Source organism: Manacus candei, unplaced genomic scaffold (genome assembly GCF_025592945.1).
Source record: "Manacus candei isolate 608988 ecotype Guabito, Panama unplaced genomic scaffold, ASM2559294v1 h1tg000081l, whole genome shotgun sequence".
Taxonomy (NCBI): domain Eukaryota; kingdom Metazoa; phylum Chordata; class Aves; order Passeriformes; family Pipridae; genus Manacus; species Manacus candei.
Genome location: NW_026138129.1, coordinates 2,277,817 through 2,300,792, shown reverse-complemented (window position 1 = coordinate 2,300,792; position 22,976 = coordinate 2,277,817). Strand labels below are relative to the sequence as shown.

Genomic DNA, 22,976 nt, shown 5'->3' with positions numbered 1-22,976 from the left:
CCTTCTGCTACCACCACAACGACTGTGAAAGATTCCTCTGGCACCGAAGAATTTTCAAAGCAGAATGACCTGCACATCAGATCTGTGCCTATGTTAGCACAGCCTGCCCAGGGTTGAAATCCACTGATTTACAGACCAAAGTATGTGATTACGAGGACCCAGCATTTATACTTTTAATGTTTAGGTGAATTTTATTTCAAACTATCTGATCTGGACCAAATCTTCTTCTTAAGATAGAATGCTGCAGCACACATCCCAGTTTTGTTTAGTCTGGAAATAATCCAGTTAAAGGATGGGTTCACATTTTCTGATGAGAACCAAGAACTAATGAGAACAACTAGGACAGTCAACTCAAAATCACATTTCTGACCTGAACATGTTAATATGTTAAATTTTTATGTCAGCCAAGGAAGAACAATCCAGCAGATGGAAGCTTCAGCAATGGACAATCTAGCATCCTGGCACCATAAACCAGGTAAAACCACACTTCTAATAGGAGAAAATTGTCAGTGGTTCTTCATAACCTGACCAAATAAATCTTCCCCAAATCTCTGCCCTTCTTTTCGCTTGATCGTACACTTCCTTAGACCTAGGCTGAAACTGCTTTCTTAATGACCCAATCCCTACCCTTTATAAGTCAGCCCACAGCCTGAAATGCTCTTCCTCAGCACCCTCCCAATGACTTTTTTCCTCTTCTCCTTAAACTAGCTGTTTACTCTCATTGCCTGTAGGAGAGTAAACATTCAGGGTAATCTCTCATGCAGGCAATCTGCACAACCATCTAACTCTCATTCTTTCAAACCAAAATTGAGGCTCCAGTAGACCTGCACACAGAGCCATGAAGTACAGCAATTATTCTGAAAACTAAATGCAATTTCTGAAGAAACACATAATGCATACATATAAAAATAAGTGAAATGTAAAAATAAAATTAACTTACACCTTATTTTTATTCATGTATGTTTTATATTTATTCTCCTTGAAAAAATAAACTATTACTTTAATCTTCACCTTCAATAGAGGTCCTTAAAGAATGAGTAAAGAAAATTATTTAATTTTGTCTGGCTCGGTCCATTTCTCTTAGCTGAACCTAACTTTACCCCACCTTTTCACCTAGTGAAAAAACAGTCCAATGTTTGCTATGGATCCAGATCTGAATTTTGTTTTTGATATGCAATTAGGTATTTCTGAAAGCAGGCAGTAGTAATAAGAAACTATTTTGCAGCCCTAACTGTTTTTTGCTTTCAGCAAAAACTGTAATAGTAAAAACAGGAAAAGGCTTAAACTAGCCCAATTCAATAAGAAATACAAGAAAGTGCAATAATAGTTTTCACAGCTGAAGATCTGTGCAAGGGCTCTAAGTCAGCTCTATAAGAGGAAAGCCCTGTAAGATGATCAGGAAACTAAAGCACTCACTGCTAAGTTTAAAAGGCAAAAATAAACAAACCTTTTTTTTCCCCCCCAATTAAAAAAAAATCACAAAATACAAATCAAAAATCAGAATAAGCATATAAAATCCTTAAAGAAGCAAAGCACTTTCCCCAGAGCATGAAAAAAATTTAAGGTGAAAAATTTAGGCCAGAAATGGTGAGACCGAGATCAATCTCCTGTTGATTGAAGAGCATTAAGCTTACAGAGTCCCACGGATTTACAGACAGATTATGCTAACTGCAAAATTTGATGTCCTTCCCTCTAATGCAGTCAATCCAGACACTTGTTTTTGATAACACTTAAAATACCCTAGTTTTAAAGACAGGATGATTGCTGCTGTCTTCCCCTATATCCACTCCTTCTCTCCCTCCTCTCTTGAAACCTTAATACTTTCAGTAGCCAAAGATGTTTTTATAGCCTTTTTTTTACCCAACCTCTAAGAAAACAAAAAATATTTAAGGACATTTTTCTACTTTTGGGAAGAAACTTACCTACTGTCAAAAAAGAGAATTATTCCATTTCAAGCATCTGTCAAATCTAAGAAATCTACTGTACAGTATTTTACTTCTATGTAAGAAATTCAGCTGAAACTCTCAGTAATGCCCAAGGTAAATTAGCTGCTCTTTTCCCTCTACCCTTTAAGAAAAAAAATTGTACCTACTTTCTCGTATATACCTTCTCCTTACAAGTACAACAGGTAGGAGTAGGAGGAAAAAAAAAAGTTGCTCTGAGTTATAATTTGCAACAATGCAATCATCTTCAAGACTGTCAACACAACTCCGAGAGAATCTCCAGATCAATGTAACAGTTTTACGGAGTATTTCTATCATCCCTTAATCTGCAGGATTGCCCCCAGGTTAAAAGTAAACCTATGTCCTAACCAGGGTGCCTGTGGGCATGACAACACAAGCATTAAATGAAGTTCCTTACAAGAAATCTAGGACTCTACAGTCCATACTCTTTAGAAATCAATGTCACTTTTACTACACCTGGAAAAAAGATATTACACATAAAATACTGTACATATGAAACTGTATTAGTAGATACAACAGAATCCTACAACCTTGAGTTTGATTTATTCCTCCCTGCCTGCTTCCTGACCTCAAATCTGTCATCTGATGAAACGCAGAGATAATCACTGCTTACACACACAGAGTATGTATTTAATAATAAAAACAGGGGGAACCTCATATAAACCCCAAACTTTTTTGATTACTAGAAAATAATACCACAATTATGCAGGCAGCTCAAGAATTGTCCAGCTGTTCTTGGATCTCCTAAGTGATAATGATCAGTTTGATTCTCCAAATCATCAAGGAATACTCTTAAAGGTCTTCATACAATGATAAACAAGTGTAAAACTGAGCCACAGATGGTGAAAGACTCAAATAATCTTTCTTGTATTTAACTTCACCTTAAATGTCTTCCTAGCCTTTAATCCAAAACTAAATAAAAAGGCAGTGAAAGCCTACAGGTTGTCTACACCAACATAAGCATTGGTCCTTCTCAAAGTAAAGGCTGCCAAATAACCGGGGTAAACTTAACAGGCTTAACATCTATAGCTGCCATTCTCTTACACACTTTCAGGATATAAAACAGCACAGGCTCAGGTTTTAAATGCATTGAAACAACTATCCATTATTCTAAACTACATCTCTGCTTATAAAACCTTTGTTTCCCAAAATCTTGTAACATTCTATTCTTTCCTGAAAGATGACTGTTTTCACTCAGCCCGGCAGAAGATTTGTCCTTATATGGACAACCCTGAAGACATCAAATGGCTCTTTTCCCAGTCTATTATCAAGCCAGGAAATTAGACTGCCTGAGGTACTCTGCCTTACTTACTCGGTTCAGAGCCGAGAGGAAACATTCTTGAGTTCGTTAATCAACCATTTTCACACGAAGGTGAACGGATGCTTTTCCTTTACAGCTTTAGCAGCAATTGCCACCAACGATTATATGGAAGATTAAAGTCCTCGCACAGCCATGGGAGACAACAGAGTGCTAACGATGACAGTGAAAGCTACAGAGCAAACAGCTGTGTCCCCTAGGGCTTGGTGGAGAGGAGAAAAAAAGTAAAATTAAAATTTCAAATAAAAATAAATATCACACATAAATAAATTCTGCAACACTGGAAGAGTGGAAACAGGAAAAAAGCAAAATCCTTGTCTGTGTTTTTAGTAAAGCCTCAGCTATTTCCTTGCCATTCATGATACTTAAATCCAGTTCTACATGAACCTACAGTCTGAAGAACGCCACGGATATGAAACACTTTGCTCTCTGATACTCAGGTGCCTGTAAAGCTCTTTTGCCTTTCCACGCACAACTTGCTGTTGAACTCATATCTTTAGTAAGGAAAAGAAAAACATACATGTGAGGAATCTATACCCTGAATAGCTCTGAAAAATAGGTTCAAGGTCCAAAGAGGTTAAGACTTTCTAAATGGCCAAGAAACTTCATCCTCTTTTCACACACTGGAAATCCTGCAAAGAAACCCCCTCTCACAGAGTCAGCTCAGCTGCCTAGAAACTTAGTGGCAGGCCAGTCTTTGCCTTTTTAAGCTACAACAAAGGAAATGATTGAGGAAGCATTAAACCCTAAGTGCACCATAAAAGGCATCTACCAGAAAACTAGCTGCTATTCACAATAAAGAACGTGCCTTATTTAAACAATAACAAACCACCACAGTCCCTATATCCTCTTAAAATAGAGAGAAAAAGAATGTATTGCAAGAAATATGACCAAAAGTTGGTATTTCAGCTCCTCAGAAGCAGGCAGAATTTCTTTCATAAAATTGAGTAGGTGGGACCATATCTTCTCAATGGAAAAATATGAACTGATGTGTCATAATCTATTTATGTTTTGTTGGTATTTTTTAAATCTTCAGTCAGAAAATTCCTTATTGCCCCTTCCATTTCTTGGTGTCCCAATTGTTTTTTCAGCTATGTTTATTTTCTGATTGGCAAGGAAACCATGAAATTCTATCTTGGTTTTTTATATGCTTTCTTGCTCTCTTTCCGTTTTCCTCCTATTAAGTCATCCTGCGCACGTTAATCTTTCAAAGTATGCTTTGCAATGGAACCAAGAAGCCCTTTATGCTGCCAGCATTAGTCAAGACAATAAATAGCTGAAAAATGGCTACTAAAAGCAGCCACAGAATTGTAACTGTTAGATATCCATCCCTAATATTTCTCAAAAAGATCATGGGTACCTATAAAACTACCAATCTCATTCATTAGACAGCTGCCTTCTCTTCGTAAACCTGTCAGCATGGGGGCAACTGTTTCATCTTTCTGAGTAAAGTCTCTTCTGAAATGAAGTTGTGATGGGATAATAAACTAACAAAACAAACAAACAAAACCCACCCTCTTACTGAAGATACTGCATCTACTAAAAGGCTGTGGTAAGAGTCGATTAACAAAGCACACGACAAGTTTTGGAAGGAGGAAAGGCCACAGAAAACTCTCTCACCCTTTCAGCAGGTAGTCCTAATAGGGAGTCACCAGGAATGCCACCCCTATATTTTAGGAGTATACGAACAGATTAGTTTACATTTTTAAAAATACTGTCACCAGCACTTGGTAGTACTCTACTTCCTTCCCTAGCTTCCACCAGCGGCCCACCTTCTACATGTATGACACACAGGAATTTTCTTTATGTATTGTACCTTTGTCAAGAAAAATATATTCACCATAAATCTAAATCATAAATCTAAATCTAAACTATAGTTTAGATAACCTAGTAAAAATCTAAATCCAAACCCTTCATCAGAGGAAGGGAGCAGGTGACTAAGTGAAACTGCAACAGTTCTAGCAGTTTACAGTTTAACAACAGCATTTAAAAGCATTATTTCCCTTCTCCTTTGGTCCATTAAATCAGTCAGATGAAGGGTTATGTCATCCATCCAGCACAGCAGTCCACTTCAAAATGCCACAGCACTCAAAAACAAGTGCTGTCTACATGCAATTATGTGAATACCAAAAGAAAAGTTGTAGAATGGTAAACCAGCTTACAATCACAGTTTGGACTTCAATCTCTCAACCAATACCAACAGCACTTTTTCCTCATCAGAGCATCAGAAACAGCAACTACCATTTATTTTCATAAAGCCTGCTGCTTTTCAAAGATGTCACAAGCCCATCAGTTGAGTCAAAGAAAGGGATGTCTGAAAATTCAAGCCAAAGATAGCAAGTGCCTGTGCATGAACTACTATCATGGGCTGAGTTTAAAGGGTAAAGGGACTTAAATATGCTGCAAAGTAGATATCTATTTCCTGAAATGCGGCAACTTCTTGCTTTCCTTTTCCAATTGAGAAATGTTCAGTTACATACAATGAACTAAAACATACTCAAGATGCCAAATATTCTTGTTCAGGCAATGCTCTTCAAAACCTGGAATTAAGTTAATGTAATTAATTATTCTTATCCAAATCATTATCCCAGCAGCTTTTTAGCGTGTATGTTAGGGAGCTTTGCATCACAAGACTCCCCAAAAAAAAATTACATTGACAGACTTTTAGCACTGAACATTGCACAGCTGGCTAGAAGACAAGCAGGGAGTTGCCTGTCTGCAGCATCGGATCAGAACCGTCTCTAACATTCCAACCACTACAGGACCAACATTGTCGTCGACAGCTCACTTTTAATACTTGCCACAAACACTGTAGAAATGAAAAGTCTGTTTCAAGTCCAAAATGCAACTTACAATTCAGAAATGCACCTTTAGTGTATTTCACAGCTGGTGCCGCTTTTTACAATAGCTATTTAATATTCTGTTTTATTAAAAAGTTCCACAAAAATATCACAACCCTTTCATAAGCAAAATATGAGTCACCATCTCTACATCCCCAAGCTTCAGACCACCAGAGAAAAAGATCTTATTTTTTATCACAGAGGAGTTAGTAAAGGAAATCTGGTTTTCATTTTCTGTCAGACGTACACATAAGGAGAAATCAGCAGCAGAGTTGTGTGGAAGTTTCATTAGAAAACCCATCACAGCTTGCAATTCCCTCCTTTCCCTTGATTTCCATTTTTTTAATAAACACAAAATGCAGGGCATGCCCTTGAACTTCTGTCAATGTATGATTTTATACAAAGGCCATGTGAAAAACTCATGAATTAATATGAATTAAATGACCAAAGAAACCAAACAGGACGATAGCTGTTTCAAATGTTAGTAGGAACTGAGTATGCCAATGTGTGAAAAAGAAAAAACTTCCACCAGTTTAGCATACCTTATTCACTAATTCAGACCACCTAGATAGTATTCTTCCAAGTTCATTTTCCTGAAATCTGAAGCTAAACCAGCCTTCATTTAATTCACAAAGTTTAGAGACACATCACTCCTCTTAAAAGAATAAAGGTCTATATGGTAAAAAATAAATAAATATCTATGTACAGTTTTCGATTGTTAGATCCATCTCCTGTCTAGAGAGTTTTATTGGGATTTGAGCTGCAAATTCATCTTTGGCCTGGAAAAACTACAGCCACAAAATGACCGTAAACAGAATAAGTATCTTCCAGCTGTTACAAAAACATGCTTTGCTTTACTTTACAAAATAATTTTATCCTTCTGTTTTTAAACTATTTGCAGAAGTTTTCTTCAGCAAGATTTATGCAGAGTTAAGCATATAAAAAAGCGATCACTGAATCTTCTGTGCTTTGGCATACAGAAAGAACAACTGTCCGTCTAGCTGCCGTTCTCTTCCTGTCAAAGCAGACACGAGGTTCAGCCCATGGCTTTCAAACTTCCTTGAGATCATGAGCTAGGAAACAGCACAAAGGATTACCCGTAACACAATTACATAATATAATTACTGTTATTTTTAATAATACAGAGCCATCAAAGTACCATTATGACCAAGACAGAGGGGAAACTCTGTGAGTAGTGTTTTTTGTTTCCATATCTGCACACATAAGCAACTGGCAGAGTGCCTAAAAAGTTCTACAGAACTTACCACAACAATATCATGCAGGTCTGGTTGAAGTCTAAAAACAACTTGGTTATCAAATTGTTTGTAGACAGGAAGGACTTTTTGGCTTCATATTTTTTTATTGGCTGTATGCTTTCCCACCCCCTATGCCACCAATGCCTTAAATACAGAAAAAATCAGCTAAAGTTACTAAGCATCAAACCTCTCGTCTACTCCCCTGCTATGATCCCCACTGAATCCAAGGTTATTCAAGAATAAGGGAACTAAGAATAAGAACTAAGGGAAGGCTCTTTCCTTGGAGCGTTTCTGAAGATTTTTCTGGTCAAAAATTTGTTACACATCATTAGTCACTCTACAAATTATCACTACAGCGAATTTTTGTGTGCCATATGCTAACAACTGTGACCAGATAATAACATCTGGGCACCTCAAGCATTCAAACCAACCACTTGTATAACATGGAGCTCATGTTTTTTCCATACTTTGCCATAACTTACTTTTTCTGAAGTCACCACAGGTCAAAAAATTAGCAACAGAGTCACTGTGTTCCATTGGTCAAAATATAATACTCAGTTGTAGACAATGAAAATTCCTCAAGTGATGAATTTTTATGTGTTTCTACTTCAGATTAAATGAGGTATTAGACAAAATGGTTAAAATAACATATAGGAAAGCAAACTGATTTGGCTTAAACATATGGTTGCAGTCTACAGGATCAAAGTGTTTCAATCTACTGTATTTTAGTTTCCAAGACAGACTGAGAGGAAACAATGTATCTTCATCAGAAAATATATTCCTGACAGGACTAATACATATTAGATAAATCCTGACAGGAGTAATATGCATTAGATAAATATTTGGAGTATCTGAAGAATTTATCTATCAAGTCCACCCAGCTTTATGCACCTAGGCCCTCTTGCTGTATTGATTGTGTTGATCCCCTGTTTTAGCATAGTCTGCAGAGAAAGAGACTAGAAGTTTTGTTGAAATCTGATTTAGTTGCACCATATTTTAAAATATTTTGTAAAAATACTCTTCATGAATAAAAACTTTCAATACTTCTTTGAGGGACTGATGTCAGGAAATCAGATTCATAAAGCACAACCAATCCATTACAATAGAATGATCAAATGATAAAGATAATGATCAAGGAGTAAATATCATGGCAACAGAAATCAATGACAAATCTCACATTAAACAAAGAGGACCTGTGATTTTGTTCCGTTTCCAGGAAACACAAATGCATTACATCAGTTGAGATGCACTTCCCATCATGATGACTTGATTGCAGAGTCCCTTGGTAAATTACACTTGAGAAGTAAAAAGCTACTGAAAACATCACTGACCTCTCCCGCAGAAGCTATGTATCTATGCCTTGTGCATAACACATTAAAAATTTCAGGAATCCAGAGAAATTAGAGCCATCATTAACAGAACCTTAATGCTACCAAGAGAACTAATAAAGATTCAAGAACAACAAAAACCCAACAGATCTTTAGAAGGTCAAAAAAAACAACACATGCAATTGCCTTACTGGCTTTTTAGCTACAAAATTTGCCCCTACAAATAGATTTTGACCCTATGATTAATTGTAATCAAATTTGAACATACATCAGATGTGAATTCACAAAAACCAGCATCTAGGAAGACACACAGGCATGAATGAGAAGTTGCAAAAAAAGAACAGAAGCTCAGCCCATCTTATGCAATAGCAGACATTCTAGGCAGCAAGCAATGGGTGGAGGAAGCAAGGAGAAAAGAAAAAGCACCGGGAGCATCCAGACTTCAGATCTAATGCCCACTGAATTGATTGAGGTTTAGGGGTTATTGACCTTTGTCTTACTTTATTTGAATTGAGCAGGCAGAGAGTTGAGCTGATTCACAGTGTTTCAGCAGAAAAACCATGTAAGCAAAGTAGCTAAAATATGAAAACATACAAAGTAGGAGAACAGCACTTTGGGTGGTACCCAAATTACGCACTGCTCCAAAAAAAAAGCATTATGTCAGTAAGATGACAGTATTTGTATTACAGCATTTTACAAAAATAACTCAAAAATACATAGATTTGGGGGTTTTTTTCAGAACAGGATTATTACCAAAGTGTGTGATAGAAATAAACTGCTAAAAACTAACTAAATAAATCCAAAGCCTGAATTCAAAAGTTTCACTAAACTGCGCATCAGCTGATCAGCTGATAAAACTGAAGGACTGAACCTTTACATGCAAATTTTGACTGCCAAACAATATAAAAGACACCAAGGACCACATAAAATCTCCAGCAGTACAAGACAGGAAGTGACCATTATCTGTGCTTCTGCATGTTATTGAAAAAGTGCATGCTGGATAGCAACATGGTAACATATCAGTAACCATCATCTAGACTGAAGATATATTACTTTACAGTCACTGTATTATTTTAAATGTGCTTACCTATTTCTCCTTATTTTCACCCTTTACTGATACTCCTCCCAAACTCCAATAACTATCTTGAAGTTCAAGAGCTCTGAAACAGTTTCACAAAGATCTCTCAGCTAATGCAAAGATGGTGGTTTGAGTTATGAAAACATCTACAAAAAACATTACATTACTAACTGCAGTTCTCTCAATACAGCTCAGTACTTTGCTCTTTAAGCAACACCACTGACTGTAGCACTATTAGTTGTGGTCAGACCATACTAACAAATATATAGGAGGATGAATGTATGTTCTGAAACTAAGAGCAAATTCATAGCAAAAGGTGAAGTAAAACTGCTGCAAATTCTAATGCTGGAGATCAATAAATGAGGCAGAAAATGGTAAGTGGTCAGAAAACTATGAATTGTAAATACAGTCTAGAAGCATCTGAAGGACATCCTCTAGTTTGTCTTCTCTTTCCTTTCTTTTTCTCCCCTAGTCTTATTGATGCTGGTGAGGTAAACTTATCATCTTCATTGTTCTCACCATTTCTCAACAAATATAATGTTATTTGCTAAAACAGTAATTCTTCCCTCAATTAAAATGCATCTTAGAAAAGCAGCAGCAGCAGAAGTAGGTCTAATCAAAACTAATGCTTACTTTACACTTCATGCTTTTAATGCAAGAACATTTAAAGTGGTCTCAATTTTGGCCTTGAAGAGAACAATGCACTATTATGTTTTTCAACCAAAGCTCCCAGATCCCCAGTGTCTGGGATCTGTTTACAGAAAAAAGACACACACAAAACCAAATAAAGTCACAGGAAGCTATAGCAACATTCTGCTTGGATCATTAAAGCAATGTTATCTGGCAGAAAGATCCCCAGATTAGAAGCCAAGTGGTGAATTCTCAGTGTGGCTTTGCCATTTTTCTACTTTGTAGCCACTCATCTACTTTGATAGGGTTTCCCCAACTTCTTGGAAAGACAGTGTGCTGTCTAAGTTTTGATAATCTCCCGGTTTAGAAAACTTCCAGGTTTGTTGTGAGAATTAGTTTGTGTTCACTCAGTGCTTGGGGCAGGGGATGGGTAGAGGTGGTGAAAATAATTATTTCAGGTTATCTCCAATCACTGACATAGAGAAAACTAGTGAATATTCTTGTACTTCTTCCTAATCCCTTTCCTTTTGCATTCTTCAGTAATATGCAAGTGACAAGAGACTATTACTGCCCCTAGCACAGAAAAGGATAAAAGCTACTAAAGAGAGTCCAAAGGACAACTATGAGTATCATGAAGAGCCTTGAGGGGAAGCCATATGAGGAGCAACTGAGGTCACTTGGTCTGTTCAGCCTAGAGAAGAGGAGACTGAGGGGAGACTTCATTGCAGTCTACAACTTCCTCATGAGAGGGAGAGGAGGGGCAGGCACTGTTCTCTTCTCTGTAGTAACCAGAGATGGGACCCAGGGTAATGGTACCAAGCTGAGTCAGGGGAAGTTTAGTTTAGATATTAGGAAAAAGTTTTTCACCCAGAGGGTGGTTGGGCACTGGAACAGGCTCCCCAGGGCAATGGTCACAGCACCAAGCCTGGCAGAATTCACAAATAATTTGGACAATGCTCTCAGGCACATGGTGTCACTCTTGGGGATGTTTCTGTGCAGGTCCAGGAGTTGGAATTGATCATCTTGTGGGTGCCTTCCAACTCAGGCTATTCTGTGATTCTATGAAAAAAAAAATGTATTTCATTCCCATAAAACTTTTATGCAACTACCACCAGTAGAAAAGCCCCAAAGACAACTAGCAGTTCCACCTTTGTGAAAGGTCTTCACTATAGAATTAGAAGGATTTGGGATTTGCTACAAAGAAAAGAAGATAACAAGTAATACTTCCTGTCTACATCATGCACATTGTGGGCTAGATGAAGTACTGGGCAAGAGAAGTAAAAGTCTTGTGGGGAAAAAAACCAAACACCAAAACAAAAAACCCTGAGCATACAAGTAGAGACCTTCATAAAGCTGACTTCCAAGATAGCAAAATTTATATTACATAAATCATGCTATATCCCCATCTTCCATGTTAAATAACATGTTTTAAACATGCACTTTCAACTCAAAAATGTGCCTGCAAAAGGGAGGAGTACTCATGTATAGAAAGAGCAGCCTTAAGGAGGAAGAATTAGACCATTTATTTAAACAGGAGGGTTAGTTTACGTGAACCTCAAGTGACCATGAAACTATGGTGTAAGTGTACCAAGCACAGCCAAGTTGATCTAAGATGAGCTGCTGATGAAAGGGGGGGGGTTATCCTCTCATCAGCTCCCAGCAATAGGCTGACGTGTCAACAGGCTTCCCATCAGCACTGGTGAACCTTTGACTACACAAAATCAACTTCCTGAATTTATTCAGGAAGTTAACTAACAGAAAACTTACTCTACTCAACAGGAACCTACCATATCTCAGCTTCCTAAAACAGCTTGCTTTGGAGTCAGATACTTTCCAGCATTGACAGGGGATGAAGCAAGCAGGTTTAAGTTTATGTCCTCATTGTTCCTAACAGCCTCTTGTAATCTGCTTCTAGAGATCACCAGCACATGAGTAGGGCCCAAGGTCATCTTTGTGTTTCCTCATCCATCACAGCAGCCTACAGCTCAGTAAGCTAGCAGACATTCACCTTTGTATGTATCGCAAGTTAGGAAGCCAATGTGCTTGAGCCTTTTTTCTGCTACTGCTGCTGAGCTGGTAGTGACTTCCAGCAGAGGAACATAGGTTAGGTGCCTCAGCTGGCACTAGTAGAATTGCCAAAGCTCATCTCTGATGTCTAAAACCTATCAAAATTATATTAGTATAAGCCAATACAAAAGTATTTTAGGAGACTTTAGAACCAGTTTGTCAACTGAGTTTTAAGTTCCAAAGTGAAGTTCAGAGCAGGACATTTCTATATTTAAACAAAACTTAAGCCTTACCAATTTATGTTGTAGCAAGAAAATTTAAAAATTCTAATATTGCTCAATATAACTGTGTAACTGCTCTCATGTTCTCTTTTCAATTTTGATATATATAGCAGATTTCAACTTCCTTACAATTCCTCCCTTCAGCTCCATAAACAGCAAAATTTTGAAACAAGAAAAACAAAAGCCGCCTTTTTACAAGCACTTAGGAAAAAAGTCTTTCTCGGCACAGCAGAACAGCTAGTTGCTTTGATTCAAACACAAGTTGTTATAATGAGATGTTGCAAAGTGCTAAGAGAGTAGATCAACATATTTTTAAAAAGGTACAAACAGCTGAATGAACAAAAACAAACAAAAAAATTAGCCTTGCAGTCAAATCAGAGGGTAACACCTGCAACATCATCTTGTAAACAAGCACCAAAGCTTGTCCTGAAAAGCAAGAGGTCACATCAGCAAACTAACCAACCACAGTGATGTTTGCTATAGTCACAACATATCCACAGAGAGAACCATCCAAGGAAACTCATGTTAAGAGACAGAGAAAAGGCATGTGTAGCCAAATTACACTTTAATAAACTGTTAGAAAAAAAGCAGGAACAAGGTGGATAAGTTATTAAACTACAATTAAGCATTAAAAAAAAAAGAAAAAACACATAGGGTAGAACAGTAAACTTTCAGTGACCTTAAAAATAGTAAAAGACAGTGTCAGCTGGAATAAACAAGAGATTGTCAAATAGCAGTTGGTTGATCCATGAATATTAAGCTATAAAAAGTAAAGAACTAAATTAAAACGTTATCTGTAATTACCTTCATCAAGTTTATAATATTCACCAGGCACCACTTATGTTGTTGTAATAGAGGAAAAAGTTATAGTTAAGCAGAAACAAAACATTCGTGACATTAAAAAGTAACACACAAATGGTCATCTTATATCTTACACTTCAGTGAAATCTTATACTTCACTGAAGAGATTTCCTAGAAATTTAATGATTTGCTGGGACATATTTATATATCACACCTTTCATCTACCCCAAAAGAAACTTCTCATAGTTTATAAATAGCTTTCACTATAAGGATGAACATTTTCTTCTGCTGTAATTGCATTCTTTTGAGCAAAAAAATGTTATCTTCTCTTACCATTACAATCCCTTTTTTGTTTCTGATTTTTACCCCTTCAATACTACTGTCATGGATGGATATGTCTCCATCATTTTTCATTAACTTAAGATATGTGATATCACCACACACACTTCATTCATCCTTGTCAACTGACAGACTTTGTATCTTCTTGTTCCCCTGTGAACATTCATTACACATTTTAGCCACAACTTTCAAAAATTCTTTTAAAGCAGCAAGTTGAGGAGACAAAGACCTTAAATATAAATAATTGCACTGAGTCGGGCAGCAAGCCATGTCCTCCAACAATGGTCCCTTATTCACTGGATGCATCTTTCATTCAGGATTTTGTAGAGCTTGTGGTTCATTCTCTAGGAGAACTTGGTCTGTAGAAAAAAGGTCTGCAGAAATAAAGTTTGCCTACTGCCACAAACAGTTTAGACTGTTTGGTTCCTCTGCTGGTCCATATGGCTATGTCCTTATACAACTAATTAAAACAGCCCAGGGCCTGGTCTCTAGCCACAAAGTACAGGGGCATGACACAGCTTGTGTCTGCAAAGCTAAACTCTCCTCCTTTCTCCAGGTCAGAAGAGGAAAGTAGAGCACTGCCCTTTGGGAACAGTCCCCCTTTGCTTACTCCCAACACACATGCAGACAGTTAGGCATCAGCCTAAACTGGACCAAGGAGCACTCTCAAAATTAAGCAGAATGGACAGGTCTAAAGCTCGAGCCCACACTCTCTCTGCGCTTAGCTCAAAAAGTATAAGCATTGCTTATCACTCCGAAAAAAGTCCAGAAAAGATTTGAAACAACCATGCAAACTACAAACAAATTCCTACCCACAAAAAAGTCTGTTAAAGTTCCTACAACATGCCAAATGATCCAGTTCTTTCTACCACCACAAGAGCTGAGCCAAAAGTTGTATGAGAGATGCACTGTTCTATAGACATTGGAAACTGCAGGTCATCCGCACACTCTGATGTCTTCAAAGAACTTCTCAAAAGGCACCACTTATCCCAAAACCTTCTTGCATTCATAATCATGAGCTGAAGGCTAAAGAATTACATTTAAGACTCAAGATGCATGAAAAAGTAGCTTTCCAAGGGTAATTGTCTCAGGAGTCTTTATTGGTGAAAACTGAAGACACAGGAACAGTGAGACACATCCACACAAAAGCAATTTACTCTCAAGAATGAGGCACAGGAGCCTGACACAATGAAACCTGAGCATACTAGCTAAGGCAGTGCCTGTTTTGAGAACAGATGAGTTCAGTTTCCTGTTACATCAAACAGTAACTTTCATCAGTCTTACGTGTGCTTAAAAAAAAGCAAGAAAAAAATTTCTACTGACATCACACTTAGGGTTGGGCAGACAGTGGCAGATTAGGAAATACAATGACTCACCACAAATACGGAACACATAGCGAGCATTTTCAAACTACCATGCAAAATTTCATCTTACCTAAAAAAAACAGACAATACTGCTGAAGTGAGCTATACCAGAAGAAGACCAACAGCACCATAGTGCCTTCACTCAACAAAAGCAGTCAGGTAAAATAAAAACACTGTAAAAAGAACAGGCTAAGACACCAGCCCATTGCTGGAAGAAACAAAATCAAAACAATTCAGCAATCAAGACGGAAACATCAGCTAAAATAAGTTGATGGGTGGACAAGGAGGAAATTATATTAAGTTGAAATTACAGATACAACTGAAAGAGAGAAAGCCATACAAAGAAAGGATAACTGACTGAGCTGTGTTCCAAAAAAGAATTCACTCTAGAAAAGTTGTCAAGGTATCTGTATATGCATGAAAGACAACCAAAATATAGACACAAAAAACCCAGTGTAAGTGAAAGAGTGAGTTATCATAAACTTAACTGCTATGTGTTAGGGAAAAAAAGAGCATTAGTGAAATACTGAGACAATTTTTTTTTTCTTTAGACTAAGTCAAAGACCATTAGAAGAGAGGGTAATAGCTTTATCCAGTTTGGAAGCAAATAAAATAAGGTACTATGGAAGAAATATAATGGGGATATAAAAACTAGGCAGTGAGGAAAACTACAAAATAATAAAAAGGATGCACATTTAACTCCCATAATTCAGGCTAAGCATTTTATTCTCTGAAGCAGCAGAACACCCTAATGTTGCAGAAATCCTACTAAAATATATATGACAAAGAAAGGGGTATCTTTACTTCCAAAATTTCCCCACAGGGTGAAGCAAAGCAAGCAGTACTATTAAGGTGAGCATAGCAATGCTTGTCAGCAGCTGCAAAAACCTGCTATTCTGGGTACATATGGGTCAGAAGGATTAGAGATGTGAGGTTCCTGTACAAAGTTATTAGAATTTCAGATGCAAAAGTTTACTTTTCTTTAGGAAGTATTTGTGGCTTGACATTAGGGGATTTCTTTCTGATGCAAGTGAAAGGGTAAGAGGAAGAAAGAATGTTGAAATCATTAACAGCTGAATAAACTTTGTTAAGAGAAGTACAGCTCTGCTGCACGAGAGTTGGTTAATAATGCAGAAATAAGGAATCAGATCAATAAGTGCTAATGAAAGCATTAAATCTTCACAGTTTCCAGAAGGAAGGTGGATTAACTGGTCTCAGACCCTGACAATCTCTTCTTTGGGTCCCAGCATCAAAGAAGGTCAGATTACTACTGCTGCTTCTACATTTAGTTTTATTTTATTATTATTTTAATTAGATACCAATAACATTAGTATGGCTTCTCTGAAGATAGTAAATAACATCCAAAAGCCTTCTCTTTTAGTATTCTTGAGTCAGAACTTTTCAGAAAGCCTTCAAGTGATACAGTGGCTCCATCTCTAGTCCTTCTGAGCTTTAAGACTTGGCATCTCTTAATGATGTCATATTTTATCACTAAAAATCTCACCCAAACTAAAACTTGCTATCAATGTATTTTTCAAAGGAATATGAAATTTATAAAACCAATATTTTTTGTTATTAATGCCACCTGCAAGTTGCTTAGGAACTTGGAATTAAGAAAGCTTCCTGTGGTAATAAATCGCTGAGAAAAAGATATATAAAAAGAATTTTGAAATAAAGGAGTTCTTTGTAAGTATGTAAATTATACACTTTTTTAAACTAGTTCATACACTTGCCAGGTGGTTTGTTTTTTTTTAAGAACACAATTAGCATACTTCCATGTTGAAATAAAGCATTCTCAGAGCGCACTAATAGTAAAGATGAATTCATGATTTTACCATAAAAAAATTTAGAACTTATTAACAAGATTGTCCTTCTCCCCTGCAAAAAAATCACATCATAAGCATTCTGAAATGTTCATTTGTTAGCAAAGTCATGACTATGGATTTGTTATGTGCCTTTTGAACTGTCTCATTCGAGTGTGCAACACATCATTACATCGTCTGGCATAGCAGAAGCTAAAGTCTTCAAAAAACATCAGCCAGGTTGGTTCCTCCCACACTAATTATGACAGCTTGACAAGGAGTGGTGAAGAAACTACAGAAATACACCACTTTCTCAAAAGCTTTTAAAAAGGGGACAAGGGGGGCAAGGGAAGCCCACCTCGCAGGATGAAAACCCTGTGTCCTCACCTTGAAACAAATTAGCAAAAAAAATAGCATCATTTAATAGAAGAGGTCAAAGCTGGGACTTGATTCAACACAGTTGCCAGATTCAACAGCATCAACTTGTCACATCCCACAAGATAAGAGAGGCTGAGCTGCGAGAGCTTTCAGACAGGAAAGGCAGTAGCGCTCTCGGAGCTGTCAATCAGTAGGTGGCACTCTTCAAACTCCGACCGTGGGAAGCCAAGTATCAGCACAAGTGAGGACACTACAAAGCAGTCTGGATCTTTAGCAGAAATACCAACAAGAAATATTGAACTGTTTTAGCCATTATTGACACCCATGGGGAATGCAATGTCTTCATTTCAATAATACACACAGCAGCCCTTGCATATAACCTCTGAAGTTACGAAGAATTATAATTTTTGGGTGCTATAAATATTTTGGATGAACGCTATTGTACACTATTACTGTAACAAAACCAGTACCTTAAGAAATTATCCATTACATCTGCAGAATAATTCGAGTGCAGCCTTGTAGCTAACTAAGTAGATGGAAGTCAAACTCATGACTCAATTTATTTTTTTTAACATAACAAAACATAGCATCATTATTTATGTTTTATTGCATAAAACAAAGCTGGGCACTAAATTTGTTACAACAAATGAAATAGATAACCAAATCTTTTGGAATAATACATGAATTGTTATTTCTGTGGTATTTACTAGTGAAGATGCAGTCGACACACTCAAAGATTCAATCGTTTTTAGGACAGGAGTTCAAATCAATACAGGGTGTAACAAATAAAAATATTGCTCCATAAAAAAAGTGTCAGACTTTTCATTCCTGCAAATAGTGTTCTTCATTTAACAATTATACTTTTTTTAAGAAAATTTAAATACAGATTGAAATCAATGCACTTTACTGCTTATTTGATAAAACAGTAAAAGGAAGAGCAGATTTAGTAAAAATGTTTGAGTACAGGTACTTGTAATTGAAACAGCCAGCAGAGGGAGTGTAAAAACAATTAAAAAAACTCAAACAGCCCTTTTCTTTTTATATATTTTTACTTATGATTTTAGCTTCCTTTTAAAATATGATAACAGTGCCAGCAGTGCAAAAATTAGAATATTGTAAAAGAAAAAATTGAATTTTAAAGTATTAATGACTTGAAACTAAAATACTTTTTAAAGTAGCATTAAAAATTGAGCTGATACTAGACTCAAATTGAAATATGATTTTAAACACAGGCAAGGTTAACATCAACCAACAAGCTGCATAAGCCATTTCCAAGTTATAAATCCATTCATTCACAGACTCTCATTCTTAATTTTCTGAATCTAAAACCGACTTCATGATTTGATAATGCTCAGAGAATGTTAGGCATGCTCTAGCTATATTAGAAGACAGCATAAAATCTTAAAACTAAATAAAAGTTACTGTTGTACTGATCTGTACAACAGATGATATAAAAGCAAGTCAGCCAAGTATATGTCCTGGATCATCAGTGGAAATAAACATTTACACGACTGTTTCAAAATCAAGTCACTAAGTCATATATATGCCAAATAAAAACTCATCTTTATGTTTCAGGTTTTCACCATATCCAGCTGGAATGTATGGTTTAAATATGAGCAAAGGGAATAAGGACACAAATGGGGTGAATGGAGCTGCCAGCCTCGTGTTAGAATCATAAATGAGCTGGCATCCTCCTCACACAAGTGGCAGAAAGAAACCATCTCCCAACTCACCTACACTATCCCAGTGTGCATAATCACACTTTCCGCAGTCCATTTTACAGGAGGAGCAAGGTTACTGAGTTAACAGTGAAGGTGTTTCCTCCTTTCTCAAGGCTTATGAGTGCTAGGTAACCCAAGCCATCAGGCAAACACGGGCAGCAGAGCTGAGGAGTCAAAGTGACAGAGAATTAGTTATTTCAAATGTAAACTGCATGTCTTATAGACAACCATTTGCAAAAATACCTGACTTGGACAAACAAGCCCTTCTTCACTGTTACCTGCTTGTGCTTACATGGTTTTCATTCCATGCCATTCCTTGCTGTCTGCCCTATATATTTTTCTGTTATCTCACTAAACAGAATGGCAGTGCTGCAGACCAGAATACATGGTATTCCTATATGCTAAAGGAAAATGTGATACTATGAAACACCAGTCCTGATGGCAACCACTGAAAGACACCACTTAACTATATACCACTTAAGTGACAATTTTGCTTTCAATGAACCCAGAGACAGAATCCACGGGTTGAAAACTTTTTACATCATGATGAAATTTTTTTATATCATCTTAATTTTAAGCATGATCTAATTGTACAGCCAAACCCTGTCCACCTTTACATAAGGGATTCATCGCTGAAGATCAGCATTTGGCTTAAAACACCCTGACTGCAAAAAATGAATACACGTACCAGAAAAAAAAAATGAGAATCAAGCCAAGATTAGCTTTCCCAATAGTGTAGGTAACAGGAATAATTTTAACTTTATTTAAACTTTAATTGCTACTTTCTTCCAGAACTACAGATCTTACTACATCCATTCTTTCCTAAAGTACTTCTTAATCAGAAAGTCTTAGCATCTGGCATGTGAAGGTACGGGATAAAGTTGCTGCATCTCCAACAAACAAACAGAAAAAAGCCAGGAAAAAAGGTAACTGTATAAAATAACATTATGTTGATAATTTTCTGACAAGCAGAAAGACAGCTTACTGTAAAATATTCATACCTGTCAGTAGACTCATGGCACACTGGTACACAGATGACATATGCTATATGTGCACCTTTAGAGATCTTGAACGTAGAAGGAAGATGTGATGCTCCCCTAAATGTAAGACATTTCCCAGAAACCTGAAATACGGGATATCTGGTAACTTGCAGTATCTTAAATATGATAGAACTCCACTGGACTATTGATCCAGGATATTTGATACTAAAAGTTTCTTGAAACACCATGTTATGCACCAAGATTTTAAACAGTTAAGAAAAACAATTCACACCACAAAAAGTTCATATAAGCTTCCGCAGTCCAGTGCTTCGTTGAGAATATTGAAAACTAAATGAGTCAGATATGGCGCAAACTGTGTATTGCAGAATCTAGAATTTTAATATCAAGAATCTTCTAACAAAATCCTGACTGGAGAGCTCACAAGTCAAAAGAGCTCACAGGTGAAAGAAGAATACCTCTCCAGCAATTTCACTGTTTTCCACTCGTGGAAAGGATTCTGTTACATCACTTTTAAATCTCCTTTCCAAAAGGGTTCATCTCAATTCTGTTCCCTACAGAACTCCTCAGTTTCTCTGCGAAAATATTTAGACTTCTTTTTGTCTTTAAAGTCAAATGTATATATGTATATAAGTATGATTTAGAACCTAAAATATGGTTTAGGAAACAAAACCTATGAGATGCAGAATATTATCTTCATTATTTTACATTATCTCATCCTCTTCAAAACAATGACAGCCTTCCGGCTGCACTGTAACCAGCACTGTGCACAGTACTCCAAACAGTTGACAAGTGTTCTTTGCAGTAGCTTCACTGGATCTGAATAGTATCTTGTTTAACTTCCCTCCACGCCTTTTTTCAGCCTGGTTTCCTAAGGAAATCAGTTATGCAATCACTTGGGGAGGGAGGGAGGTGTCCACATATGTATGTACGCAATGCATGGGGATATGTGTCCATCTGATCTCACTAATATCTTTTGAGCCCATTGGCCAATTTCAATCACATTCAAGAGAGGAGTAGAGATATAAGACATTTAAGTTCTTGAAAGTTGCATGAGAGCAGGCTGCAGAACATGGAAAAGTGTTTCCACAGAGAGAGAGGCTGCATGTCTTCTTAGACGTCAGTAAATTCACAGGGGAAAGAATAGTTCTGCTCCTTTCCTGCCTGCCGGAAAATCTTCAGTCAGAGGTCACAATCAGTGAAAGATGACCAAGTTCGTTGTGTTCAAGTGTTCATAAAATAGCTTAAGTTGAATTCACCACTACTTTTAAAGCTGTTTTGAACAGAGACTATGTTTTCCACGTCATCTTTTTCCTAATCTAGCATAGGACTGAATTGCCCTACATGACACACATTCCCTGGCTTGGTCCCTTGCTCCCAAGACCACTTATTTTAAATCATGCATGGCATCATTCTACCCCCTCAAACACAGAGAAAATTAAAACTACGAGAGCTTAGGATTCCCTTCAGGCCTCAAGACTAAACAAGTATGTGGCTCTGTAACACGATCAACTATTGAATAAAGTTTCAAAAAGACAGTGCAGCAAATATATAATCATTTTTATTCACCTCTACCGTGGAACACTAGTACTACCACAACTGCAGGCTCTTGTGCTAAAGACAGCTGTAAGACAATAAGACAAATAATGAGATTTCAGCGAACATCTCTATAGTTCTTCACACACACCCAAAATGAATACACGTGTGAACTATATACGATTCACCTGTATCCAAAAAGCCACCTTTATCAAAGTATACTAAAAGATTAAAATGCAAGTCTAGGGACACATTAAGACATATATCTACAAATTAAGGAACTGTCACAAAAAGAAAGAAATAGCCGCAGCTGATTGAAGTCACCTAAGCATCAAAATACTGGGCAAGAAAAAAAGTTTTTTATAAAATAAAAAAAAATTATTTCTGCCCAGATAACACGCTCCGCTTAGAAATTCATTCGTCCCATTACCACACCGAAGCCCAGCACATTTCCCTTCCTGGCTGTGGGGTACGGGCAACCTGACCCCGGGAGGTTTCGGCCCGAAGCTGCGGGTGCTCCAGAGCGGCCCCAGCCCCGGGGGCACCCACCCTGCGGGACGCGGCGTGTCAGGGAAGCGCCTCGGAGCGGGGTTGGCGGCACCGGGAGGCTCGGAGCGAGACACCCGAAGGGGAGCCGGGCCGCATCCCTGAGAACGGGGAGTTTCTGCCGTGCGAAGCCCTCCTTCCCGCTCCCACAGCCCGCCCCAGGGCTCGGGCTGCTCCCGCCGGACTCCCCCGGCCAGCACGGGGAGGGCACTCGCCAAGCTCCACACCAAGAGGAGGCCGAGCGGCAGCTCCGGCCCCACTCTCGTCTCCTGGCACGGCAAGAGCGCGGCCCCGCGCCCTTCCCCCGCGTTCGGGCTCGGTGGGAGCCGGCGAGGGTTTGGGAACGGCTGGCTGCGGGGCGCGCTGTACGGAGCTCCTCAGTGCCCCCTTTATTCCGCCCTCCCCACCAGCCGGTCACTACCCCCGTTCCAGCGCCAACCTCCCAGTAGCAAGGAGCACATGTTTCCTCTCCGGCTCCTGGCCCGCCTTACAACGAGCCACGGCCAGTGGAAGGCGGCACCCGGTACCAAAGCCGGATCAGAAATATGGAATGTGACCGCGCGTGGCAGATCTGACGGGGGATGCAGAAAGAAGCGATCCATTTCACCCTTTTCGGTCTTCCGTCGCCGCATTTCTGTCAACTGCCAATACCATAATGCTTCCTTATTGTTACTTCAAGTAAGTAGGGGGGACAGTCTCCAATCCCCTACGTGTCATTCCTGAGCAAATTAAGCATGTACCAAGTAAAGGGCTGACATACATATACATTGAGTTGTCTGATCCCGGAAT

General features: G+C 38.0%; 1 protein-coding gene across 5 annotated transcripts in view; it reads right to left on the bottom strand.

The window, feature by feature from the left end:
* The window catches only part of PDE10A (phosphodiesterase 10A), a 353,359-nt gene that overhangs the window by 150,264 nt on the left and 180,119 nt on the right, over positions 1–22,976 (bottom strand). The window contains exon 1 of one of the 5 annotated variants that reach the window (XM_051811137.1): positions 19,120–19,920. The exons of the other annotated variants lie outside the window; for them this stretch is intronic. Within the exon in view, the coding sequence (XP_051667097.1) occupies positions 19,120–19,162 (43 nt within the window). The 5' untranslated portion in view covers positions 19,163–19,920. Of the gene's footprint in view, positions 1–19,119; positions 19,921–22,976 lie in introns of those variants that run through there. 5 annotated transcript variants of the gene reach the window in all.